The following is a 27,692-nucleotide window of genomic DNA, read 5'->3' as shown; positions in this document are numbered from 1 at the left end:
GGGGGTGGGGAAGGGAGTGTACATGAGCTGGGGATGGGGGGGAAGTTCGGGCAGAAACCGAGTGAGTGGGAACTGGGGACAAGGGCATCACCTTGTGCAGGGTGGGCACCTATAGCTCTGCTGGGAGGGTGCCATGATTTCCAGGTGCAGAGGGGAGGTACCCAGGCACCACGAGCACGCAGGGAATGCGTCTGGATACACACGGATGCGCCCCACTGGGAAAGACCCGCCTCAGCTACACATGCACACGGGCCAGGAGAGCTTCGGGGTAGCAAGGACACGTGACCCCAGGGGGGAGGAGACAGCACCTGTGCGGAGCAGGTGTGGGCCAGCATGAGCACGCGCAGGTTGAGGCGGGAAGAATGAGCGCCAGGAGGAGGCAAAATTCAAGAAGGACGAACCTGGTGTGAGGGGTGGACCCGGGGAAGGAGATTAGGCGAGGGTGGTAGTAGGTGAGGGTGTGGCAGGAGAGGCGTGCAGAGGTGGGAGGGGCGGAAGGGAGGGAGTATCAGGAGGTGGGCGGGGACAGGGCTGAGGTGGGGGGGGGGGGCGTCCAGGAAGGCGCGAAGGGGAGGGAGCACCAGGAGGTGGGCCCAGGCAGGCCAGGCAGAGGTGGGTGGGGGCAGGGCAGAGGTGGGCGGGAGCGGGGGGGGGGGGGGGGGGGGGGGGGGGGGAGGGAGCATGGAGAAGTGGGCGGGGGCAGGGCGGAGGTGGGCGGGCAGGCAGGGTGGACCGGGTGGGGGGGGGCGCAGCGGCGAGGCACAGAGGGGACAGCGGAGTCCAGTGGACGCAATTTGGTGAGGACACAAGAGACACCGCCAGTTCCCAGAGTCGGAGAGTCCGAGAGGCCACCCGGCCTCACAGAGGGGGGACTTCGCCCCGGCCCTCCCCTTCCCTCCCCCCTCCCAGCCTCACTTGTACAGCAAATGAACCCGGCTCCCGTCACAGCTGAGCCGGTCAGGGGGCTCATGGGGCCCCCTGGGCAGGCCCCCAGAGGGGTCTGGGGGCGTCGGGGGGTGGCGCCGCGGGCGGAGCTGCTGCCTGGACCGGAGCTGGTGGCGCAGCTCAGAGACGCGCTCCTCCTTCTGTGGGAAGAGGACGGGAGAAGGGGGAGTGAGGAGCGAAGTCGGGGGTGGGGGTGGGGGTGGGCAGGGACGCAGAGGCAACAGTGGACAGAGGAATGGAGAGTCAGGAAAGAGAGCACAAGGGTGGGGGGGCGGGGAGGGCAGGGACGAGAAGGGACCAGAGAAGCGAGGACCAGGGACGGGAGGGGTGGTCCGGGCGCCCCCACCGCGCACCTCGGCAATGATCTTCTCCAGCTCCCGGTTCTCCTTCTCCAGCAGCCGGGACTTCTCCTCGTCGTTGTTGTTGGTGGAGGACCCCGTCTTCATGGTGTCCTGGGCCTCTGACTGCCACTCGCCGCGGGTGACCAGCCGGCGCACCTGGGAGGCCAGTGTGGGGGGTGTGGGGTGCTGGGGCGGAGCGGGGGAGGCCACGAGGGGGGCAGGGGGGCAGGGAGCAGAGGCCCAGGATGAAGGCCGGTTCGGGCCAGACCGCGGGGGGCGGGGGCCGGGGGGAGCCTGACCTTGGGCACGAACAGTACCACCAGAGTGATGTAGGAGGAGAACACTATGGCGAGGGACGCGAAGGCAAAGGCGGCGTCCTGCTGACTGGACAAGATCATGGTGACGGGGGCGGTGATGAGGCACAGGACCTGCGGGCGAACGAGCTTGGGACCTCCGGGCTCTCCTCCCCCAGCACGGCCCATGAGGACACATGCTGGCACAGCTACCCTGCCATAGGGGCCCAAATGTGAGGCCACCCTCTTGGGCTCTAGGTCAGCCCTTGCCTCTCCTGCTACCATCACACACATTCAGTCCCCGAGTGTCCCACACCTGGTGGCAAGCCGACCTGGCCAGGGAACCACACACAAGCCATCTAACCTTTCTGCTTCCTCGCCCGTGTAGTGGGGACAGTACCGTGTGCCTCATGGGCGGTCACAGGAAGATTAATGAGACAGTGTCTGCAGCGTGCTTTACCAACTGTAAAGTGCTTGGCAAACCTGGGGCATTAAAAACTATTTAAGACTTGCACCCACTGACCCCAGGCAGCCCCTGGGGTCAGGGCCAGGTGCTGAGGCTCACCGCCACATTGTAGATGGCCATGCCCACAGCCCTGTGGTCGTTGATCTTCTCGGTGGACACGCTCTTAGTCTCATAGGCAAGAAAGATGCCCAGCAGCAGTAGCAGCCCCTTGTAACCATAGAAAATGCCTAGAACGGCAGGAATCGGTCACATGGGCAACAAGCCCTCCAAGCGTCCACCCCTGCGTCCACTCTCCGCCCACACCCCCCACCTACTGCAAACAGGGCTCCCCTCCCGTCGGCCCCTCTGACCTAGCACAGCCATCTCTGTGCATCCCCCAACCTGACCACCTGACCACCTCCTCCTGGGACACAAGTGGATGACTGCTGACAGCAGCTATCCACCAGCCCCGGGGCCACACAATGTCTCACCCCCTCACCCTCCAGGCTGAGGGTATGTTTTACCCTTTGTGGTAAAACCACAAGACCAGAGCAATGTTCAGGAGGCCAAAAGGGGCCTGCCCCAGGCCCTCACAGCTCTGGTCTTCCTATAGGGAACAGACCAGACGGAAGGGGTCAGGCCATCCCCCCTGGTCCCTCCGCCACACCCCTGCTTTAGCCCCCCGCTCCTCCTGGAAACAGTCCAACTCTCCCCCATCCCCAGAAAGGATCAGTGCAATGACACAGAGGAGGACACTCTTCTTCCGAAGACCCTTGTCCCCACCAGCCCGCTGTCCCTGCCCCACCCCCTCCCCCACAGCCCACACACCGAGCCACGTATTCATCTTCTTGGAGCTGCAGTGCTCCAGCTGGGGCAGGATGGACACATCAATGTCTTCCTTCGGCTCCTCCTTGGCAAAAGTCTAGTGGAGAAATTGGGCCACCAGAAAGATGGCAGTCACCCTCCCGCCCACCCCTGCCCCCCCTTTTCTAGGAGACCCTGGATACTGATGCCAGGCCCCGTGCTAGGCCCAGGGGTGTTTTCATGAACCCCAGCTTTCCACATGCCTGGAAGGTCTACACATCCCTCCTGGCTCCCCACTACTCGCTTTCATCAAGGAACCTCGGGGCACCGGAGCACGATGCTGGACAGCGCTCTCCCACGAGTGGCTGCGCGCCTCCAGACCGTACTCAGCCCACACACCAGCGAGCCCCACTCGGCCCTGGCCTCAGTACCTCCTCCCAACCTGTACCTCAATGGTTCGATGCAGGGGGTCCACAATCTGCCAGATGGCGAGAGTGACCACATCCATGCCCACCAGCAAGCCCACCGTGGCATACAGCTTCCAGGGCTCCAGCGTCTGCACAAACAGAGCACAGGCCAGTCGGAAGAAGCCCTCTAGGCCCCGGGAGCCAAGGACCTGAGGGCCGAGGAACAGCAAGCAGCTCACCTTCCTCCACTCCTTCTTCTCTTCCTTCTTCGTGAAGACCGTATGCACCCACCAGATCTTAGTGAACATGGAGCCGTAGCCCAGACTGAACCCCAGACCCAGGAGCCAGAGGCGGGCCTGGCACAGGACGAGAGAGCAGGGCAGTGTGGGGCAGAGCCTCGGGAGGGAACAGGGGTACAGCCGGTGGGGATGGGGGTGTGGAGGGCCAGCAAGGGAGTCCCTGCCTTCAGCAACGTCCTCCCATCCAGCAGGGTGACCGGCCACGATCTCCTGGGGTTACTGGCCAATCGGGCGGGTTACAGCCCCAGACCCTCCACAACACAGCCCCACCCACCTCTGCAGGCCCATCTACGGGGCCTTTGCTCCCCCTGCTCCAGCCACACTGACGTGCCCGCCTGAGATGCTGGCTCTTCTAACCCTGCAAACCACGTGAGTGACCACCTTTATCTCTCCAGCTGATAAAGCCCACGTGTCCTTCGATATTCAAATGCCACCCCTGCTGGGGCCCAGCCATGTCCTGAGCTGCTTCCTCTCTGCTTCCACAGCACTCTGTGCAGACACCCCTCCTAGAGCCCCCTCTGTCTACCTCTCCCACTGCTTTCTGGTTTTACTGGGGACATACAGCCTCTGGCGGGGTGCACGTGCACAGCTGCAGGGTCGGGACAGGCACACAAGGAGGCGTGAGGAGGGCAGGGAAAGAAGGACTATTTCCCACCAGCATAACAGAACTACAGAAGCCAGCCTTTCCCCACAGCCCAGGACCTGCCATGCCCCGAATACCAAGAACGTCCTCCCTGCCCCCACTCCCTGCTGTTAGTTCAGGTCTCCGAACCGCAACCAAGGCCACCCTGGGAACCCAGTTCCTTCTCTCAGCCCCACACAAGCTGCCATTGTTCAAGGGCTCTTTGCGCAGACCCTCCTTCACCCTCAACACCTCCCCTCTTGTCCATGAGGCCATGGCAACCTTGGAACCGACAAGAGAGCCACACAGTGAGAAGATCTGGAGGACAGAAAGAAGGAATGGGGCCAGGCAGGGACCACAGGGGTGGCATTAGGGGGACAGGGACAGTCGAGGAACAGCAGGGACCACGGCCTTCCGGGCCGGGCTCCTGGGCGGGGGGGGGGGGGGGGGGACAGCTTCCTCCTGTAGGGTGTCCGCCCCCACATCCTCCTTACCTGACAGACAAAGGGGAACTGGCTTCTGCCAATGTGGTAGCCGTCCAGCCCGAGGGGAAAGACGGCAGCCAGGGCCAGGGCACAGCCCACAGCAGTCAGATTGTTCAGGTGGGGCTGGGAGTTCTGGATGTAGCTAGGGGCAGAGGCGGGGGGGGGGGGGGAGAGTAGAATTAACCTCTTCTCCTGGGGGGTCAGCTCCTCAGTGCCGCCAGGGCCTGACCCAAGCTCAGCCACGGGCAAGGGTGCATGGTGCAGCCTGGGAGACAAGGCCGCGTGGGCGGGGGCTGGCACAGAGCTGCGGGGAGCTCCCCAGCCCAGGACACCACCTGCACACACTGTATCCCCTGGCCCCAGAGGCTCTTGGTGTCCAGACAGCTGCTTCGGGGCTGGGATGGGGGGTTTCCAGCCCAGTGGCCACTGGGAATGCATTAGAATGAAAGCATCCACCGCCCAAGGCCTCCAGAGGGTCTTATCCTTGGTCCCTCGGGAGGGGAGGGCATGCCCGCTGTCTGGGAGGGGCAGACAGAACAAGGAAAGTGTCAGGAAAGAGACTTACCGGACATGAGAGTTGTAGATGTTAAAAGACAGACAGACCACAGCCAGGACAATGCCCAGGCTGGACAGAACAGAGACGGAGATGAAGAGTTTCTGGGACATGAAGCGAAATGTCTTGATGACCAGGGTCTGGTCAGCCGGGGGGGCCCCTCCTGCATGGCATAGGTGGTAAGAGGGGTCTGGTCAGCTAGGGGTCCCTCCTGCATGGAACTGCAGGTGGGGGGGATCTGGTCAGCTGAGGACCCCTCCTGCATGAAACTGGGGGGGTTCTGGCCAGGTGGGGGGGCCCCTTCTGCATGGCATGAAGGATAAGAGGGGTCTGGTCCCTCCTGCATGGAACTAGGGGAGGGGTCTGGCCAGCTGAGGACCCCTCCTGCATGGCACTGGGGGGTTCTAGTCAGGTCGGGGGGGTCCCTCCTGCATGGAAATGGGGGGTCTGGTCAGGTGGGGGAGTCCCTCCTGCATGGAACTGGGGATGGGGGCTCTGGCCAGCTGAGGAACCCTCCTGCATGGAACTAGAGGGGGTCTGGTCAGGTGGGGGTCCCTCCTGCATGGCACTGGGGGGGACACGGGGGACAAGGAATGAAGATGGGGCAGGTGACACCATCCTAGCCGTGAGGACATGGGGACCCTCGCTGCCCTGGATCGGGGCCCCTCCGGTGCCCACTCCCTGCCGCAGGGGGTCAGGAAGCAGTCAGAAGTGAGGGGTGGAGCTACAGACCCAGATGTATCACCAAAGCCCTAGTCTGTTTCTGTCATTGTCTGTTCCGTGTGTTTTTCTGTCTGTTTTGCAGCAAAGGAAAGTGGGTGGGAAAGAAGGGTTGACAGAGATAAACCTCACGAGGTCTCTTATGACTCAAATCAAAAGCTGCAAAAGACAGCTGTAGAATCATAAATCCAGAAACTTCAAAGTATCCAGGCTGGTCTCCTCACCTTAGGAAAACACTGATCTGTGATTTTTACCCCTCATAGGGTGATATACCCAAAGGTGTTTTCCGGTTATTAATAGGGGAAGCTCAAATGTGTCATCGAGTTCACAGGGGGAAAAAACGAAAAAAAAAAAAAAAACCAATTTCAATTTGTTTCGCTTTAAAAAGAAAAGTGTAATTTAGGCCGTGCAGCATTTATAGCAGCACAGAACACTGTCCTAAATTCAAATTATGAAGAAATGTCAGCTCACCAGCAGTGCTGGGAATCTCTAGATCCCAGCTGGGTAGGGCAGCTGTCCCCACCTCGGTCCCTCCTTTTGTCCACCTTGAGTGTCTTTCCTATTTCTGATCATTTAGCCCACAAAGCACACAAAGAGTAATTGTTTCCTTTTTCCCTTTAAAAAGCACGTTTCATTGGAAGAGAATTACATGAGGTTTCAAAGCCTCTCCTATAGTTTAAGTTTTCCTGACAGAGATGAAGAGGCCATTGTCGGCCTCAAGTAGCTGGTTCAGAGACAGCAAGGCACCAGAACAGCTGGTAAACCCAGACGGGGTTTCCTGGCTGCCCCCTGTGCACCCCCACCCCTAGCCCTCATACCTGAGCAATGTCCTATCCATACCGGTGCATTGCTACCAACCACCTGCCCCTCCCCAAATACACAGCTCCCCTAGCCGCGTCCTAACCTGGGCCCCCGCCCCCAGACTTCTAGCCTCAGGCACCTGCCACCCCCTCACCCCCATTCACATGCACAAGGCTCTCCCTCAACTGCTCAGAGGCACTGAAGGAAAACATCAGCAGGGCCCTGCTTACCAATCCACTTGTCCGTTTTGGACCAGGAAAGGTCATCCTTGGTGCTGTCATAGTAGCCAATCTTCTTGTAGCTTCCACCTGGATGGGGACAAGGGGGGGTGGGGTGGGGGGGGTGAGGGCCCAGCCCGGGCACCAGCTTCCCAGGGTTCTACTTCACCCTGAGCCCCTCAAGGGCACCTGGGAGGACCTGGGGGCCATCTGAACCAGCAATCTGACTGAAAGGCAGTACAGGATGGGCGCCAACGCAACGTAAATACAGAAGAACATCTTCTACGTCTAAATGGTCCGCCGCCGTGCGGCAGCCTCACACCTCTCACTGCGGATGTCTCGCACGTCGATTCTGGCTTCTAAAGCTTTCAACATCCCTGCTCATTCTCCCTCTCATGACAGACAGAATCACAGCATCTATTTTCCCAGTGGCTTTCATTTTAATTTTAGACATTTCTCTTCTGTTGGCTTGGGTTCTAATTCCTTGGAAAGTTGCATCTGCCTCTTTAAAGACCCACAAGACAAGACGGAATGCAACATGCAGCTCCTAAGATTCCTGCTCCACATCTGGTTATGAACAGCTTCCTTCAGAAGCCAGAGCACCGCCCTCCAGCAGGGGTGGGAGGAGGGGAGAGGACAGGGGGAGGAGGATGGGGCGAGGGGAGGGAAAGTGGGGGAGGGGAGGAGGATGGGGGATGGGAGGTAGAGGGGGGGAGGTGGTGCGAAGGAGGAGGATGGGAGGTGGGGGGAGGGGAAGAGGGGGATGGAGGGTGTTTGGGGGGATGGGGTGGGGAAAGGCGGGTTTTGGGGGGATGGGGTGGGATGCGGGGAGGAGGAGGGGGGTGAGGATAGGGTGTGGAGGAGGAAAGGGGGGTGGGAGATGGGAGGAGGGGGGTGGGGGGGCAGGAGAGAAAGAAACTTCCCTCCGAAGGCCACACAATGGCTCTCTTGCAAGGGCTCTAGGAAGCTGGTTGGGGTGTGAACAGTTCAGCTCACAGAAACCTGGCAAATACACACATACATGTGGTAAATTATAAGAAAATGCAATCTAGAAAAACCAAGCTATGTACACCACACAAAAATTAGGATGCTTGTTTATATAGCAGGGAAATTCAATAGGTTGGTTCCTTTACAAATGGTCTCTGCCAGATGTGGCTTTCCTTGAGTTGTGGGTAAGTGACCAACAAGGCGTTAGCCCCTCGTTGGCAAGCCACCCAAGGGAAATTCCTGAAATTAAATGGGAAGCCACTGGGGAAAGACGGGCTTTCACTTTGCCTGCCCCTCTCCAACTCCTGAACACCCACCGTCCCTCAGCTTTTCACTGCTCTCATACTATAAGAGCTTGACGAGCAGTTAGAGGAGAGCAGCCAGAGGTGGGAGGCCCCTAGGTCATTGAGTCTTGCCCCAGGCGGTGACCCCGAACAGCTGGCCCCTGCCCCCTGCGCTCACCCTGCAGCTGCTCGATGAGAGTCCAGGCCATCCGGGAGCCACTGGCATCGAAGACCACATGGCCCTGAGGGAGGGAAACAGGCGGAGGCAGACAGAGGTGATAAAAGCAGGAGCGAAAAGAGACTCAGGGACTCTCTGGATCCTTATGCTTTGATGTAACTGAGCCTCTGAATGAAGCCTATTTCTGGCATTTGCCTGCATATAGGACGTACCCCAGATGCCCATACCCTAGATTCCAGACACATTATTCTGTTGAAAAGAAGCTTCACCCATGGGATTTGAGTGAGAAAGAACCCCAGGTAGAGCACCGGAGACCCGGCCTCTGGCTGTGTGACCTGGGTAGTCAAGAAATCCTTCTGGACACTAATTTCCCCGCTCTGAAAGGAACAGGAGACAACCTATCCGACTATTTCCTCCTCTAACGTTCTACGATTCTCATCTATTAATTCCTACATTGGAAAGAAATGAGGGAGAGGTGGACAGAAAAGGAATACACCACTTTTCCTTCTAGTCTCTTATGGGTTCTTCTGGTTTGGGGGTCCCTACCCCCCAACCCAAGACCCATTATTGCAGAGACTGACGTGCACCTCCAGGAGGACGATGCTGTGTCTGTGGGAGGATGGGGAGTGTGAAGGAGGTCACTGTAACTCACAGAGACGCCCTCGAAGGACGAGGAGTTCATCGCCCGGTAGATTTGGTCAGTAATGGTCTGGTTGTTATAGTTGAAGTCCTCCAGGCGCACCCCCGAACGGCCACCCCCTCCAGACGTCTTGTTCAGAGCCAGCGCCAAGGCCCAGATGGCGTCGTAGGCCAGCGGCGCCTCCTGGAACCCACCGGTCTCCTCGGGGTGTCTCTTGAGTCGCTTGGTCAGCTTCTCCACAAACTCCTGGGATGTCTGCGGAGGGAAGGAGGGGAGAAAGGGTTGGCGCAGGAGGGGGTGGGGGGCACGGCTTCTTATTCTGGCTCCAGAACTTCTGTTGAACGGATGGTTTGTGCTCATGACAGATGGAGCGCACGGCCCTTCGAAATCTAACCATGCCCCTGTATCTCTTAGATCAGCCGGTGAGCTGGGTCCAGGGGCTCAGCGTGCCCAGCCACTAGCTCAGAATGGGAACAGAACGTCTAAGGAACAGTCACTCTGCAGAACGAATGGCAAGAGAAAGGAGACGTGGACGACCTTCTCTCGTGCTCAGACCCAGCACCTGACAGCTCCTCCAGTTCGGAAACACCCTAGATGAGGTTCCTGCAGAGCCCTCCTCACTGGACTCACCAGGCAGGAAGGGGGCTCTTCAGTGTGCTACCTGCCTTACCGTCCTCACGGGCCTTCAGCTCACAGCCCCCCGAAGGGTGTTCGAGAGACTGAGAGCCCAGAAGCAACCTTCATGTGTTTGAGGTCCAATACTCAGCCCCTACCCACACCCTCCCCACCCTCAACGTCTTTCCTCCAGAAGCTAAAGAGAATGAGATAGCTCCTGTAACTGTCAGGAGATGAATAAAGAGCCCTAAACTTCTGTACCTGGCAATGACCTCATTTGGCTAAATAACCATAGGTCAGTTGCTCAAGTTTTTGGAAATGTCTAGCACGTAATGGAGAAAAATCACATCTGTCCTCTGTTACCTCCCAGAGGCCACACAAGGAAATACCCAGAGGCTACCTCTTGGCAAAGCACAAGTAATACACAGGGCACCTCAGAACTCTGTTAGATCTGGAATGTACTAACATCCTCAGACTCTAAGGAAGAAATGAATGATGAAGTATAAATAAAAATCTGTTTCCCATGCCCTGCCCGCTTTTCTTTCTATTCATCTTTCTGAAGATACAGCAGTGGGAGGTGCAAGGGGCAGGCAGTGTGGTAGAGGGGAAACTGCCTCTAAAAACGGGCCAGGACCAAGTTCCATCCGTCTGCACACCCTCAGCCCCCAGCCCTGTGCCCAGCACACCATGGACAAGCAGCAAATGTATCCTGGATTAGGGCAGCAAAAAATACCCCACATGTAATTCTAATGGGAGATACATGTCATTGTACATTTGCCCAAACCCACAGAATATACACCCCAAAAGCAAGCCCTTGTGTAAACTGTGGGCTTTGGGAGATAATGTATCAATGTAGATTCATCAACTATAGGCACTCTGGTGGGAATGGTGATAACGGGGGGGAGGTGTGCACATATGGGTTCAGGAAGCACATTCTTCTCAATTCTGCTGTGAACTTGAATTACTAAAAAAAATAAAGTATTTTTAAAAATGTCCATTGGCACTTTTCCAAAGAAGACATCCAGATGGCCAACAGACACATGAAAAGATACTCAACATCACTCATCATCAGGGAAATACAAATCAAAACACAATGAGGTACCACCTCACACCTGTCAGAATGGCTCACATTAACAACTCAGGCAACAACAGATGTTGGCGAGGGTGTGGAGAAAGGGGAACCCTCTTGCACCGCTGGTGGGAATGCAAACTGGTGCAGCCACTCTGGAAAACAGTGTGGAGATTTCTCAAAAAATGAAAAACAGAACTGCCCTATGACCCAGCAATTGCACTACTAGGTATTTATCCAAGGGATACAGGTGTGCTGTTTCGAAGGGACACATGCACCCCAAAGTTTATAGCAGCCCTATTGACAATAGCCAAAGTATAGAAAGAGCCCAAATGTCCATCAATGGATGAATGGATAAAGAAGATGTGGTATATATATAATGGAATATCACTCAGCCATCCAAAAGAAGAAATCTTGCCATTTGCATAATGTGGATGGAGCTAGAGAGTATTATGATAAATGAAATAAGTCTGAGAAAGGCAAATATCATATGATTTCACTCAGATGTGGGATATAAGAAACAAAACAGATAAATGTATAGTGGGGGGAACAAGACGAGAGAGGGAAACAAACCTCAAGAGACTCCTAATGACAGAGAACAAACTGAGGTTGATGGAGGGAGGGTTAGGGGGATGGGCATTAAGGAGGGCACTTGTTGGGATGAGCACCAGGTGTTGTATGTAAGTGATGAATCAGAGAGTTCTCCTCCTGAAACCAATATTTCACTGTATGTTAACTAACTAGAATGTAAGTACAATTTTGGAAGAAAACAAAATAATAAAAACAACTTGAAAAAATAAAACTAAAAATGTCCACTGGTGGGGGGTCTGGGTGGCTCAGTCGGTTAAGCATCCGACTCTGGTTTCAGCTCAGGTCATGATCTCAGGGTTTGTGAGTTTGAACCCCACGTCGGGATTCTCTCTCCCTCCCTCCCTCTCTCTCTCTCTGCCCCTCCCCTGCTCACACCCTCTCTCTTGTCTGTCAAAATAAATAAATAAGTAAACTTTTAAAAAAATGTCCATTGGATAGATCTCAATTCCAACTGACCCATCTACCTGCTGTGTAACCTGAAATGACTTATTAAACCCCACTAGTTGGTTATTCAACTTTTTTTAAGTGATCTTCAAGCTCACTGAAGAGCCCAACATGGGACTTGACCTCATGATCAAGACCTGAGCTGAGATCAAGAGTTAAACACTTAACCCACTGAGCCACACAGGCGCCCCCTGGTTATTCAACTTTAAAATGGGCATAATACTATCTCGAAGGGTTATTATATAAAATAACAATATATATAAAATACAGGGTATAAAGTAAGTTGCAGTTTCTTTTTGTGAATCTCCTTGTCTCTTAATCTCACTGTTGTCACTGATACTCAGATCTATAATCAGGCTCAGCATTTCAGGACCTGTATCCCCAACTGTCTCTGAGGCATTTGTAACTATACGATCAGTAATCCAAAATTAAAAATATCTAAGACTAAGCTCAATTTTTCTTCACTCCCAACACTGCCCAATACATGAGACTGAAGCTTTAGAACCACCTTGGGCTCTTTCAAATCATGAAGTCCTCTCAATTCTTCTATTGAAATGTTTCATTAATAACCATCAGCCCCTATGGGGCACCTGGGTGGCTCAGTCGGTTAAGCAGCCAACTTCGGCTCAGGTCATGATTTCACGGTCCGTGAGTTCGAGGCCCATGTCGGGCTCTGTGCTGACAGCTCAGAGCCTGGAGCCCGTTTCAGATTCTGTGTCTCCCTCTCTCTCTGCCCCTCCCCTGTTCATGCTCTGTCTCTCTCTGTCTCAAAAATAAATTAAAAAACGTTAAAAAAAATTAAAAAGGGGCACCTGGGTGGCTCAGTCGGTTAAGTGGCCGACTTCGTCTCGGGTCATGATCTCGCAGTCCATGAGTTTGAGCCCCGCGTCGGGCTCTGTGCTGACAGCTCAGAGCCTGGAGCCTGTTTCAGATTCTGTGTCCCCCTCTCTCTGACCCTCCCTTGTTCATGCTCTGTCTCTCTCTAAGATAAATAAACGTTAAAAAAAATGTAAAAAAAAAAAATAACCATCAGTCCCTACACTGAAAAATGTTAATAATAATAGCTAACATTTCTATTTCCTTACAATGTACTAGGTATTTTCTAACATATTTATAAGGTATTTCTAAGGTGTATATATAAATTTATTTAATCCTCAAATAATCTAATGAGGTTTATTGCCCATTTTAGAGATAAAGAAACAGGCACAGAAAAGTTAAACTTGCCAGAAGTTATACCGCACAGCAGGGCTGGGATTCAAGCCCAGGCAGGCTGGCATCAAAGTCCTTACTCTTGGGGTGACTGGGTGGTTCAGTCAGTTAAGCGTCCGACTTTGGCTCAGGTCAAGATCTCACGGTTCATGGGTTCGAGCCTCGCGTCAGTCTCTGTGCTGTCAGCTCAGAGCCTGGCGCCTGCTTTGGATTCTGTGTCTCCCTGTCTCTGCTCCTCCTCCGCTCTCTCTCTCTTTCTCTCTCTCTCTTGCAAAATAAATAAATAAAAAGTTAAACAAAAAACAAATGTGATGGAGGGGCGCCTGGGTGGCGCAGTCGGTTGAGCGTCCGACTTTGGCTCAGGTCACGATCTCACAGTTTGTGAGTTCGAGCCCCGCGTCGTTCTCTGTGCTGACAGCTCAGAGCCTGGAGCCTGCTTCAGACTCTGTGTCTCCCTCTCTCTCTGCCCCTTCCCCTGCTCACACTCTGTCTCTGTCTCTCTCTCAAAACAAAACATTAAAAAAAATTTTTTTTAAGTAGGGAAAAGCTGATAACAAACCTGGAAACAATCTCAGTGTTCATCAGTGGGGAGTGTCCAGACCCACCATGATACATTATACAATGTTAGTTTAAAAGAAATAATTTAGGGGCGCCTGGGTGGCTCAGTTGGTTAAGCGTCCGACTTCAGCTCATGTCATGATCTCACGGTTCGTGAGTTCGAGCCCCGCATCGGTCTCTGTGCTGACGCTTGGAGCCTGGAGCCTGGAGCTTGATTTGGATTCTGTGTCTCCTTCTCTCTCTGCCCCTCCCCACCTCCCCATCTTGCTCTCTATCTCCCTCTATCAAAAATAAATAAACATTAAAAAATAAAATCTTAAAAAAACACAAAGAAACAAAGTCCATAGTCCTCCTAACCACCTTACATCACGTCTGCATGTGGACATGCCCCCTCCGAGAGCACCTGCCCAGCAGAGAGCCGCTAAGCTGAGACTTTGAGTCATCCTCAGCCTCGAAGTCTATCCAATCTCCAGTTCAAAGTAAACACTGGATCAGGAAAATACCCAGATGGAAAGGGATTCATCTGCTAGGAATGGGGTCCTCCCTGACCACATCTTCACAATTTCTGCTGGCTCCAGGTCACTTGACAAACACACTTGACCACGGGGGGCATCGGCCCCCCCTGACTAAAGTTACCAAAAAAATGTTTCCCCTTGGGTCAACAGAGATACAGTTGCAAATGTTCAAGTAGAAACATTACTAGGCAGCTCAAGGAGAGGCAAACAGCAAAACTTCTACAACCCATAGAAATTAATAATCAAGTATAACTTTATGACCCTAATTTTCACCAGCCCTTCTGTTACAGCCCTTTCTGGAGCTTCACACTGACCTAAAGGGTGTGTCCTGGGGCAGCTTTTGATTTTGTATTGTACCAAGATCTGATGAGACCTCTACCCCAAGAGACAGAATCTCATCCCCAGGTACAGCCACCTCCCCACTGCCCCTCTAGCCCCAGAACTGCAATATTTCCCCAAAACTACTCCAACCTACTGTCCTAAACTATGTTTCTCAACATATGCAGAAAAAGGATTCAATAAAAAGGATATCCATTCACAATAAAATCCCTTGGCATTAAGAAAAATAAAAATAAAAATAAATAAACCAGGGTTTCGCAATCTCTGCACTATTGACATTTGGATCAGGATAATTCTTTGCTGTGGGGACTGATCTGTGCCTCATCGGATGTTTAGAAGCATCCCTGGCTTACCCATCAGAAGCCAGTCGTGACAACCAAACTTATCCTTAGATATTGCAACCTTTGGAAAACTACTGCTCGAGCCAACAGTCCTCAAGATGTGGTCTCCAACCAACAGCACCAACATCCCCAGGGCACTGGTTAGAAATGTAGGTTCCCAGGTCCACCTCAGACCCACTGAATCTGAACTTCCAAAGGAAGAGCCCAGTAATGTGTGTCCTAATAACCCTCCAGGAAGGTGAAGCTTGAGAGCCAGTGCCCTTAAGTGACAGCCATCCTTATGGGCCAGAGGCAGTTCTGCTTTTCTCAGTCAGCATGGCTCTGGCCCCTGGGTCCAGCCTGTGCTTCTGGTCCACCCTCCTGGTCCCTGCTTGATTCATCCACCATGTCTTCCCATCAGTGGTTCAGGCTGCTTCTACCCCTGGAAAATCTCGGCTGGTCCACTTGGTGTTTCAAGCTATGAAGCAGACCTCCCGTCACCAGAACAAAGGCTATGGCCTCAAAGGCAGGCACTACCTCTCTCTAGAGACCAAGAGCCAGAAAGAGACCCTCTCGCTCATTGAGTTCCAGAGCCCAGATGTCCCTATTCTCTGCCAGGGACTCCACTGTTGCCTGCTGTGGGGCAGAAGCTGAGACGGGCAGGGCCTGGGCTCTAGGCATCAGCTCCAGTACTCCCCAGGTTCTCTCCAGTTTCCCCAGGATGGCTCGCTGCTCAGGTGCTCTGCAGGAAAGTGATCCCTGGGAACTTCCCCAGACAGAGTCCACAACTGGAGTCCACACAACACAACCCTCTGCTAGAACAGACTGACTGGACCTTCTTCCTCCCCTGCTCCAAAACTCTCACCAGCTCAGGTGTTAGCCAATAAAGGCACAGAGTCTTTAGTCAGAATTCATGGTTTTCCATGGAGGGTGATGGCGCAGAGGGCCTGGGGTCAGACTCCAACAGGGGCCAACTCTGGCCTCACGACTCAGCAGGGACAGGGCCGGAGGGTGATGGGGCAGAGGGGTCTGGGGTCAGACTCCAACAGGGGCCAACTCTGGCCTCACGACTCAGCAGGGTCAGGGCCAGAGGGTGATGGGGCAGAGGGGTCTGGGGTCAGACTCCAACAGGGGCCAAATCTGGCCTCACGACTCAGCAGGGACAGGGCCGGAGGGTGATGGGGCAGAGGGGTCTGGGGTCAGACTCCAAGAGGGGCCAACTCCGGCCTCACAGCTCAGCAGGGACAGGGCTGGAGGGTGATGGGGCAGAGGGGTCTGGGGTCAGACTCCAACAGGGGCCAACTCCGGCCTCACAGCTCAGAAGGGACAGGGCCCCTAGGCCAAGTCACTTAACCTCTTTGCATCAGTTTCCTGGTCGATAGAACAGAATGAAAACCCTAATCAGAGCATTGGTGGCAGGTTCACTGAAATCATGTACCTAAGCTCCTGGTTTACTACACAAAAGCATTTTCACTGAACCTTTGTTTTGATGGGATATTTGGGACTTTACGACCATGAATTTGCCCCTGGCATGCTTTCCAAAACAGGTACCCCAGACCTGGAGCTACCCCTGGGAGTAATAAGCAGGCATGCAGATTGCCCTGTAAGCTGGCTCAAGACGCCCATGGTCCTTGGGGAAAGGAGCGGGTGCCCCTCCCGCGGGGCCACCCCAGCCTTCCCAACCAGATCATTCGCCTCCCAGCTCTAGGTCCGCCACTATCTGTTATCCGGAAGTAACTGATTTCAGAAGTCCCTTTTATATCTGAAATTCTAAAAGGGAATCATTGAAACAACATCAGGAACCAAGCTAATTGAGTATCAATCAGGAGTGAATATTAAGCAAGTGCAAAGGGCCCGGAAGTCACTAAGAGAATAAAAGGCGTTTCAGCTCAGGAACAGCTCTGCCGAGGTGCCTGCGTACACAGCATCTATATGATCATTAACGCCTCTCCTTCACTCGACTTCTTGCCAACCGCTCCTTGTTGCCATGGTAACAGCCCTTCCACTCAGGTGGGCCTAGTGAACTTGCCCCTCCCATCTCTCCTTCCCGCTCCCCTGCCCTGCCAGGTTCCCTCAGTCCTCGCCCCTGCCCAGGGGCTGGCTTCTAGGTCCCCACTCTCACCATGTTGGAGATGCTGCGGGTATTGGCCGGGTTCAGCATGACGATCTCAGTGGTGATGTGGCCTTCCACAGCCTCCGTCATCTCGTCCACTGTGCAGTTGATGGACGGGTCGTAGATCTTGAACCAATTGTCAGCATACCAGCCGATGAGGAACCAGACGTACTTCTTCCCGAAAAGCCGCTCCTTGTACACCTGAATGCAGAGGAGGAGGGAGGCTGGGCCCTTCTTTCCCTTTTTCTTTTATTTCCCTTGACACTCTCCAGCCTCTTGGGAACCAGAGAAGAGCAGAGAATTGAAAAGAGGAATCTACAAGTCTCGGAGGGAGTGGGAAAGACCTGGCAATTCCTCTTTCTAAGCTCCTCCCCAGCTAGTCAGGAAAGATGGGACTCGGGCTCCTGCAGAAGCACAGAGGGTACAAAACTGAGATCTGGAGAAAGTGCTGTGTGTGAGAAGCCAAGATGGGAGGCAGAGTCAACAGACAGGAGCATCATATTACTCGTCATCTCACAGCATCTGCTATCAACCTGATCAGAGATGCAAACAGGAGACCCCGCAACACACCCAACGTACAGAGCCCACCCAGACCCCTGCCTCCTCTGATTCCAACTCTACCTCACAAAAAACTTTCCGGGCTTCGGTCTCATAGAACAGTCCCACGATGATCCGGGCATCCTGGCGCTGCAGCGTGGACAGAAACAGCTGCTGAGGGAGGCCTGGAAACAGCCAGCTGCTGAGGGAGGCCTGGAAACAGCCAGCTGCTGCCACGGCATTCATCCCCTGCCCTAGAGTGCTTAATGCAGGGTTCTGCTGGAGGGGTAGCATAGAAATGTCACTGGACAATGGAAATGAACCTCCCCAGGAGATGCTACTGTCTCGCAGAATCAAAATTCTGTGATGCGATAGAGATGTTAGCTGGGGGGTGGAGGAGAGGGGAAAGTGGGTGATGGGCATTGAGGAGGGCACTTGTTGGGATGAGCAGTGGGTGTTATATGGAAACCAATTTGACAATAAATTATATTCATTAAAAAAAGAGATGTTAGCTAGCATGGGTTGTAATCGTATTGCCACACATCAATGTATCATCATAGCTTATATAATATTACACATCAATTATATACAACCTATAATATGTAACATGCAATATATAACTGCATGCTACATATATATGCATATGTATCAGATCAACTCGTTGCAGGCTGCAAGCTTACACAATGTTATACACTAATTATATCCCAACAACCTGCCTGTCTGGTTCTCCTCTCCAGCCCACCACTGTCCCCCCAACCCGGTCCCTCTGTAGGCTGAGCCCACCACTCCCAACCACCCCACCTTAAGGTTTTTGACAGGCACAGCTGGATCTGAGAAGAAACTCTGGCGGAAAGTAATCTCGATTCCAGCCTCCTTCACTCGTTCCTCTAGGTCGTCCAGAGTCTTGGGTGGGAACAAGAAAAAACGGAGAAAGCACAGGTGCACAGTGGCATAAAGACTGGAGATGCTACCTGGGGATCATACACTCTGAAGTGGAGGAACCGCAGTTCTGACCCTTCCTTCAATGGCATCTGCCCCAGGGTGGGAAGAGCTCAAAGGAAAGCAGCTGGGGTCTCAGGGATGGTCCTACGTGGGAAGGTACTTATGAGCCCCTCGCAAGGATCTGTGTCCTGGGAGGTCACCCTATCCCCCCACCCCCACCCCCCGCCAATCCCTACCAAGCAGCAAACATAGGGGAGAGCAGAACAGAGGAATCGGGAAAGATGAGACAGGGTCTGGTGTGCACACGATGGTCTCAACCTCAAGAGGCAAGTGGGCAGACAAAAGGATCACAGAAGAATGTCCTGGTCACTGAGAGAAAGTCAGGGGAGGATTGAAGGGCTGCTGAACATGAGGGCGGGTGGAGGATCCAAAGACCAGAATAAAAGGAGGGGCTGCCTCCGTCAGGTTCAGAGCCCTGAGCTTCCTCTTTTCCACCCGTGCTGTTCCAGAGACGTCTTCTGCCTCTCCTGTCCCTCCTTCTCCGTTCCCACTCACACCTGCCACCCCGAGTGTCTCTGGATTTGCTGCCTTTCTGGGTTCTTCTCTCACATTCTCTCTCTCATCTCATCTGAACTGTGGAGTGAACCTACTTTATTAGAAGTGGGTCATTTGGGTCTGTCTGGGGAAGAGAACATCAAAGGGAAAAAATGTCCTAAAACTAAGAAGTTGGAAAGAATCTTGAAAACTCAGCTCTGCTTATTCCTCTGGCTACAGAAAGAACATGCACTTAACCCAGTCGGAATGTGTCTGCTTTTGATAAAGAAACAGGATCTTCTCCCCAATAAGGGATCCTGGCCACATGTCTCCACTGGCATGTGGGAAATGCGCTCTCACCGAGGTGAAGACCTCAGTGGTCTGCTGGATGGTGGCGATCTTCCTCCAGCCCCACTTCTCAAAGAGCTTCACCCGGGTGGGATTGTGGAGTGTGGCCGACGGATGAGTTCGAAAGAACGTAGGGAAACGCTGCCGGTTGGACAGGGCCGGTGAGCTGGAGCCGTAGGAAAGCTGAGGGACAGACACAGTGCGGGGCACGCTCACGCTCCAGGCTCCCAGGAGAGGGGACCCTCCCAGACCCACCGCCTGGCACAGGTGCCTGTTACCTGATCTGACTTCACTTCCGTCTGACAAGAAGCTAAGTCAGCTGCAGCTATCAGCCCCCTGCTGCCAGGAGGCCCCAAAGGACCAGGAGTCCTGCACCTGGGTCCCTCCACAGCCCTCTTACATGCTGTCCACCCCTGTTCAGCCCCCACCTTCTGAAACCCCCCCACCCCCGCCTACCACAATGAGGTTCCACATCCTGGCGGCCTCGGCCACAAGTGTGGAGACAGAACTGCAGCCAGGCATGAGGATGATCTTGATGGGGTCATTGTAGAGCAGCTCGTACAGGTACTTGGTGGCTTGGCCTGGGTCACACTGGATGGGAGGGGGTAAGCCTGGGTTCTCCCGGTGCCCCCCCCCCCCCGCATCTCCAACAATCTAGTCACTCGTCGAGGACCCATCCCACCGCCGGACCCTGTGTGCTTTCACCATTTTCTCCTGCCTACCCTCTCCTGCACGCACCTCCATCTGTGTTCGTGCAGACACAATCTTCCCTCCCTTCAGCCCCTGCTCAGACAGCCCCAGCCTCACTTCCTCTAGCACCCCTGTCCCTTTTCCCCTGTGTCTCTGCTCCAAATCTCTGTGAGTCTGCAGGAATGTGAATCAACTCTCCCCGAGTCCGCAGACAGGCATGAAAACTCCTCCCTCGCCTCTCCCCACCGTCCATTTTCCCCAGGCTCTTCCCTTTCCAGGGCTAGAGATAAACAAACAAGAGAGAACAGGGAACCGGACCACTAGGGGGTCCTGCTGGGCGATCCCTCCCCTCCTGCTGGGCGCTGACATTTGACGGGTCCCTTAGAAAAAGAAGCCTGGGGGGGGGGGCGGGCGGCGGAGGGAGAAACAGGTGAGGAAAGAACTGGGAGAATAAATAGAAAAGGACTCTTAACAAACCGGGTGTTTTTCGGGGTGCGTGAAGGGGAGGCAGAGAGCTGGGGAGGGCAGGGGTGCTGGGAGGACGGCACGTGGGGAGGAAGAGCCCCATGGTCTCCCCCTGCCTGTTCCCCTCCTGCTGAAGTTTGACATTTCAGAAGCCGCTGGAGCCCCAAAGGAAGCAGAGAAGAAATGGAAGCCAGTGGGAAGCCAGGGCAGAGGAGAAACAGGAGGCACAGGGGACTGGGGGGGGGGGGATGGAAAAGGGGGGGCCGGCAGTGAGCAAATAAGGAAGGCCCCCTAGAGCTGCTCACTTCCCACTGAGGCCTGACATTTGAGACCCTGTGGGAAGCTGGAGCAGGGAGCCAGGTGGGGCAGGAAGAACAACACTTCCCCTCCCTGCTAGGAGGGGCTTCTCCGGCAGGCCCCACCATCCTGAACTGTCAGGGGGCCACTGCAGATCCTACCCCAGCCCATCGCAAGGCCCCCGGGTGCCCCCCTCCTGGCTTGAAGGAAGGGTAGACAAGAACACGGACATACCAGAGCATACACACAGGGCCACTAGCCTGCCCCACGTCTCTTCCTCCGTTTCTCCTTCCTCCCCTACCTGCTCTCAAACCCTTTCCCTCCACACCCTGCTCCTCACTGCAGATTCCCTCCGTGTGATGCCCACCCCCTCCCCCATAGACTTCCTCTCAGCCTCCCCTCCGCTCTCTTCTGCAAAGGATCCGGATTTGCAGGCAGGAAACCACAGGAAAGCACACATTCCTGTTAGTCTGCTTTCCTCGTGCCTTCTCTCAGGGCTCCCCCCACCTGCTTCCCAGCACCTCTGGGGAGTCACCTCTCATGGTGGAAGAGTCTGAGCCCACATCCAGAGCTCCTGGTGACCCCAGTCATGACACCTGCACCCAGCCCTCCCAGGCTCCCGCCCCAGACTCCCGCCTCCAGCAGCCCTGACCCTCTGCCCTAACTCCTAATTCTTTTCCAGCCCCCCGCTGTGCCTCCACAGGCGTCCTGGGGTCATCTACCTAGACCTCCTGCACGACAGGATTTCGTGCTCCTTCCGGACCAGACAGTTAGAATATGTGTTTGAAACAAACTCCTCTAGCATGGAGAAGTTTAAGAGCCCCTCCCCAAGTGTCAGGAAGGATCTGAGTCCCCTCCCCAAGCTAAGAGTCCCCATGCACCCCACCTTCAACCCCATTCCTGCTCCCTCTTCCCACACAAACCATTTCTAGGTGCAGATGGCTGTTGGAAAGAGTGACAATAAATCCTGAGTCCAGCCAGGTGTAAGATGACCGTTTCGTCACCTCTGCACTCCACGGTCTCCCAGTCCCTCGCGTTTCCGGGGCCACACGTCAGACAGGATAAATCTGAGGCCGGAAGCCACATCCTTCCCCACGTTCCCAATTACTCAAATGGGACATAGGGTGGGGAAGGAAACTCACGGCCGACCCAAATTTTCTCACCTTCAGCCTTCCTCTGGTCCCCGCCTCCCTAACCCTTCGTGCTGGTCCTTTCTCACATCTTAGAGGCCACAGTGCTGAATAGAGGAGCCACTCCAGACCCAAGTTCCATAGGAGCCCAAGGACTGATCTTCACCCCAGCCCTCCTGCTTGCCCCCTCCCCCACTGACCTTTTTGCTGGTTCTCTCTTCTGCCGGTTCCCAGACTCCCTCTATCCCTAGGCTCCTGTGCGGGCTCCCTGCAGACCGCTAACCCAGTTCGTTGCCCATCTCCCAACCGTTAGCCCCTCCCCAAGCACAACACGCAGTGTAACCCACAACCCAGGAACCCTCAACCCGGTTCTGGTGGAGAATGAGCAGAAACCTGGTGGAGCTCACCACTACCTGGCTGTTTCGTTGTGATACATACACGAGAGCACGCAAGTCCCTCAAAATTTCCCTTATTCAGTCCCCATTCCTCCCAGCTCCAACCTGCTGTCAAGATTTACCTCGTTACCATGGAAAACGTGAGCCGGCCTCAGCTCCTGCCTCGGACACCTCCTCCACCCCTCCACCCACCCCAGGAGGTAACGGACTCCCCAGAGGGTCAGGGTCAGCTGGTGCCCTACACCCATCCCCAGTTCCCCCATCCCCGCCCCCACGTCCAGGGGTCCTGGGGAGCGGAAGGGTCACGCTCCCAGCACGACCCACCTCCTAACCCCCTGACCCTCATCTTGAACCTCCAGCCCCTCTGACTCTCCCCAGGCTCCCACACGCCAGCCCACCTCCCTCCAGTCACACGTGGGAGGGGTCCACTTCGCCATCCCAGCGGTCACCCAGGCCAAGGCGCACGGCTGGCCTCCTGCCCCGCTGTCCCCTTGCCCCCTGTCCCCCTATCCCTGTCCCCCTGCCCCCTGCCTCGTGTCCCCTGCCTCTGTCCCCCTGTCCCTGTCTCCCTGTCCCCTGTCCCCCTGCCCCGTGTCCCCTGCCCCTGCCCCCCCCACCCCTGCCCCTGCCCCCTCCCCACCCCCGCCAGGACTACCTTGCTGTCGTGGTGGATGAGCTTGAGCTCGTAGTCCGGCAGGATGTCCCTGCGGCTGTTGACGTCCTCCAGCGCCATCTCCACCGCGGGCTGGCAGGCCTGGCCCCCCGGCCAGCCCCCGCTCATGGGGAACAGCGCCCCGATGTACACTGCGCGCCGCTCTGAGGAGGGGTGCGGGGGGACCCGCGGGTGAGGCCGCGGGAGGTGAGGGGAGTGGGAGGCCCACGCCGGGGCCACCCCCGCCGCCATCACCACCAGGAGCGGCAGCGGCCACCCCGCCCGGGGAGAGGGGACCCCCGGGCCCATGGCGTGGGGGGGGGGGCTGCTTGGTGGGGAGTAGCTCAGGGGGGACACTTTTCCCGGGGAGGGCTGCTGAGGGGGTGTCGAGGCGGCGCCTCCATCCCGGGTTTCGGAGGGCGCAGGGGGCCGGAGCCCCCAGGACGCGCGGAGGGCTGGCTCCCCGTGGGCCCCGCGGCTCCCGCCACCGCCGCTGCCGTGGCCACCGCGGACTCTCCTCGCGGACTGACCGACCGACCGAGGGGAGGAGGAGACGGACGGCTGGGAGGGGGCCCTGACGTCACGGGCGGCGCGCGGCGGCTGGGGGAGGGGCGGAGGGAGGCGCGCGCGCGTGGGAACGCCGGGGGAGGGGCGGGGAGGGGAGGGGCGGCGGACGCGACCCCCGCGGGACACCGGGGAGGGGCGTAGAGGGGAGGGGAGGGGGCGTGCCGGGAGGGGGAAGGGGGGGTGGAGAACCGGGGCGAGAACGGGGGTGTGGACGGACGGGCGGATGGATGGGGCGGGGGCGGCCGGGAGCGGGGGGGGGGGGGGGGGGGGGAGACAGGACAGGACGCGAAGGACCCGGGATCCGAGGAGGGAGAAGGAGGGGTGGGGAGGGCAGGGGCGGGGGTGCGGGGTCTGTGGGGGGGGGGGGCAAGGCCTGGCCCTGAGACGCGTGCGCGTGGCTGCCGGGGGCGCCTGGAGAAAGCCCGGGGAGGTCGGGGGGAGCCCCGCGGGGAGGAATTGGGGGGCCCCGCCGGGCTCTGCCCTCCGGGAGGAGCGGAGTGGGGAGGAGGCGGAGCCGAGCGCGGGGCGCCGAGCGGGGAGTCGGGAGGGACCGCAGCCTCGCAGAAAACCGGGACTGGAGGCAGAAACCAGGTAGGAAGGAGGGGCCGGCCGCAGACGGGGGCGGGGGGCGAGAAGGACGGGCCCCCACCGCCTGGGGTGCAGGGGCGCGAGTGGGGGTTCGGGGGTGCAGTGCGCGAGAGGAGGGCTGTCATCTCACCTGAGTGCGGCGTTCGATTCACTGGCAGCAGGAAAGACGGGGATCAGAGAAGAGTTACCACCGGCGCCCGGCTTCCCCGGCCTGAGCCCAGCCCCCTCCCACACCTGTCCATGCCGGGAGGCCCGCGTGCAGCAGAAGCCTGCGTCTCTGAGGGTGGGGGGAAGGGTGCCTGGGGATAAGAGCAAGGTGGGGCTGTGGGTCAGGACCTGTTGGTTTTCTTCTTTCATTGTTCATAGGACAACAGAATTTGAGACAGGACATGGGCAGATTCTGGCTTTGTGGAGCCTAAATATTATAAAATGCAGGGGTCTCTCTTTAAGAAGAAAAAACTGCAAATTACAAATACACTTGATTTTAAACTGTTGCTGTTAAAATCTTACTTTTGCATTTTTTACAAAAAGCTATGACCGTGCGAACACATTACTAGAGCACAGGAAGAGACCCTGGATAGGATTCCCAGTTTCCAGAATGGAGTGGTGAGGTATAAGCAGAGCAATGACATTAGGGGACGAAGCCAGGCCAGGACCTCCAGAGAGTCTGCAAAAGTGGGGGACGCATGAGGCCGGCCTGAATCCCGGGGACAAGAGTGCAGGGGCAGAATCTGGGTGCCCAGGACAGGGGGCATTCTGCTGAATGAAATGACAGAATAGGTGTTGGACACAAGACTGAGTGCCCTGGGGAAGGACGGAGGTTGTCCGAGACCCTCCTTTTCCCCTCCCCCATCCCCGGGTCAGCCTTTAGTGCTCTGACAGTTCTGCCCCCAATTTTAAGTCTTTTTAAATTTCACCCTGATAACTTTCCACCCCAGATATTCTTTCCAATCTTAATGTTTTTTCTGAGTATGATATGATTTATTTCTGAGTCTTTACAATAATCCAGTTATATAACAAATGGAAAGGAATCAATTGTAGAAGAGGGTTATGCCTAGAAAGTTCTAAGTTTAGAGATAGGCTAGGGGAAACGGCAGTGTTTAACCCTTAAGAAAGGTGATGGAGGGGGAGATTCCTAACGGAAAAGAGAACATGTAGAACTGGGAGCAGGGAGGAGATCCCTAAAGAGGAAGGTAGAGGAAGGGGGCCCCAGCGTAGGCGAAGTGGACACTGATGCTGCAGAAGGGGGCTGGAGAGAGGCAGGCGAGGGCAAGAGTTGGGTTTTCACCTCCACTTCCCCAAAGCCCCCCCCCCCATTTTGCATGGCACCCCTTCCCTTCCCGCCATCCCTTCCACCCCGCTCCCAACCTCTGGCACGCGTCCTCAGCTGCATGCAGGCAGCCGGTCCCCTCACCCTGGCAGTGGGGCTTGGGAGCACTCCACTGGCCCTGACTACAGATGCTGCGGGAGCTGCCCACCAGATGGAAGTCAGGGTCACACCGGAAATCCACCCGGGCTCCGTCCAGAGCGGGGAGGTCCCCACCCGTCAGGAAAACCTTCCCGTTTTCCAGGGCCAAGTATGACTTGGAGCAGATTCGGACTGTGGAGAGACACGAAAAGGAAAAGAGAGGCAAGTTGGGGAAGGGGGCCTCAAGCACCCCACTCTTCAGGAAACCTGGCGTCCTCTCCTCCCTTAACCCTGGAAGCATCCACACACCACCCAAGGAAAGGGAAAAGGCGTTTCCATGGTAGGAACCTGAGGTGGAGCTGTAGGTGCACAGAAGGGAATCTTTTCAAAGTCAGTGGCAGTGGGCGGTTCCCTGGCTTTGAGAGTGCGGATGTGTAACTTTAGATGCACAATTGGATTTACCTTTCTTATTATAGTTGGCTTACAGTAATGTCAAAATGGGTTTCGCTTCGTGGGTATATGGCCTCTGCGTTGGAGACAGAGGTATTCAAGACTGCAGTGAAACCATTTTACGAGGGTTTTTGCACAATCTGCCACTAGTCCTCAAAGAGAAGAACTCACAAGCAAGATGAATAATCAAGTCATTTTGTCAAGTGGTCAGTGGCCTAATGCAGGGAGGATGAGATGAGGTGATGTGTGGGCTGCTGACTTTACTGCCTCCAAGTGCGGTAGGGAAGTCCCTCTTACATGGTGTGAGCTCTGTAAATGTCCTTGTGAATTGTGACAGTGGTTGAAAGTGCTGACCTAAGCAATAATGCTAAGTGTGAGGCAGGCCGAGGAATGATCTAGAAGAGAAGAGGGGCTTGGGGATGCTACTCACCGCAGCGGCTGGGAGTGTCCATGTCTGTCCAGGAGCCGTTGGCCAGGCACTTGCGGACCTTGGGCCCCACCACCTCGCGCTCCCCCCGGCACACGTACTCGATCTCATAGTCCACCGGCAGGAAGTTGATCGCCTTCACCTGGTCCCGAGTCAGGCCCCTGTACCTGATGCCCCCTTCCCAGGGCGGGTGTATGATCTGGCACCCTGAGGGGTGAGTGGAAGGCTTCAGAGAGGAATGGCGGGGAGGGGAGGGACAGAGGGCGTGGTCAGCGGGCAGGTGGCGGGCCCAGGGGAGCAGCTGCGGTGCCAGAGGGTGAGGGTCGGGACGGGTGCAGAACCCGGGACGAAAGGAGAGAGAGCTCTGCGAGCTCGCCAGTGAGGAAGGAAGGGCGCAGGTTGGGGGTGATGGGCAGAATTAAGAAATGGTGAAGGGGTACACTGTGCCGGCGAGCTTGGTAAAACAGACTGGAGGAGGATTTTTGAGCGAATTAGGCTGAGAGGGCAGGGGGGCCTTAGGCTCCCTGGGCAGCAGTGCAGGCAAGGAAAGAGGGGTGGGGTTGGGCCCATCATGCAGGGTCCCCGAAAGGTGGCCTATGCAGCAGTGTGGGGCAGACAAGAGGGGGCGCTGGGTCACAGGCGGGGGTGATGGAAAGGAGGTCAGGGATGTCACAGTGGGTCCGGCGGACGGGACAGGAATGGGGACCAGAAAAAGGGAGGGGGAGGGGCAGGGAGAGGGGGAAGGGGATGGGGGTGCCCGAGGTCGCCGGCGAAGGTGCACCTTCGGAGGTGGCGTTGGGGGTCTGCGCCCCGCCCGCGCCCGGGGAGCGGAGGAAGAGCGGCGCCAGCGGCAGCAGCAGCAGCAGCAGCAGCATCTGAGTGACAGGAGGCCGTGAGGGCCGGACCCCCGCCGGCCTGGCCCAACCCGGGAGGCCCGCCCGGCCTCGCCCGCCCGGCCTCCCGGGTCCCGGCCCCGGCCCCGACCCGGCTCCTCCCGCCGACGAGACGCGCGCCCGGCGGAGGAGGCGGGGGCGGAGCCCCGCGCGGGGTGGGGGGGGGGGGGGAGGAGAGAGCGCCGGTCCCCACCCTCCTCCTGCCTCCCTCGGCCCCCCACCCTCCCGGGACTCCACCTCTCGGCCCCCGCGCCCCGGCCCGGCCCTCCCCCGCGCGCCCCTCGCGGAGCCCGGCTGCCGGCCCGGCTCTTACCTCTGCGCCCGGCCGGGCTCCCCGGCTCCGCGGCTCCCCGGCTGCCCGGGCCTGCAGGCCCCAGGCCCGGCCGCTCCTCCCGCTCCCCTCCGGTCTCCCCGACCGTCCCCTCCGCCCGGCCCTCCTCCCGGCGAATCCGCGCTCCGGCCCGGGTCGCCCTGCCCTCGCGCTCCCCCAAACCCCACCCCGGTCTCTGCTTCCCGGGGCGGCGGCGGCCGCGGGAGCGGGAGCCGGGAGCGAAGGAGGCGGCGCCGGGGACCG

General features: G+C 56.7%; 1 protein-coding gene across 2 annotated transcripts; it reads right to left on the bottom strand.

Moving 5' to 3' along the window:
- On the bottom strand, positions 1–27,692 carry GABBR1 (gamma-aminobutyric acid type B receptor subunit 1). 2 transcript variants are annotated; one of them, XM_086706008.1, is made up of 23 exons: positions 27,432–27,691; positions 27,007–27,100; positions 26,229–26,432; positions 25,355–25,540; positions 24,071–24,091; positions 22,789–22,949; positions 19,613–19,747; positions 19,169–19,339; positions 18,134–18,235; positions 17,417–17,482; positions 16,805–16,996; positions 9,035–9,277; positions 8,383–8,446; positions 6,946–7,023; positions 5,207–5,357; positions 4,651–4,783; positions 3,475–3,591; positions 3,277–3,384; positions 2,853–2,946; positions 2,145–2,272; positions 1,586–1,714; positions 1,299–1,442; positions 1–1,085 (listed from the first exon to the last, which is right to left on the bottom strand). In XM_086706008.1, exons 2-23 carry the CDS (start codon positions 27,098–27,100, stop codon positions 912–914), a joined length of 2,895 nt encoding a protein of 964 aa, XP_086562134.1. In that variant the 5' UTR covers positions 27,432–27,691; the 3' UTR covers positions 1–911. The 2 variants fall into 2 exon arrangements, with proteins under 2 accessions (XP_086562134.1, XP_086562135.1); XM_086706009.1 differs by lacking the exon at positions 1,586–1,714 and having other exon boundaries at positions 27,432–27,692.

This window comes from Puma concolor, chromosome B2 (genome assembly GCF_028749965.1).
Source record: "Puma concolor isolate L17-30 chromosome B2, mPumCon1.1.hap2, whole genome shotgun sequence".
Classification (NCBI taxonomy): domain Eukaryota; kingdom Metazoa; phylum Chordata; class Mammalia; order Carnivora; family Felidae; genus Puma; species Puma concolor.
This window is presented reverse-complemented; position numbering and strand designations above follow the sequence as displayed.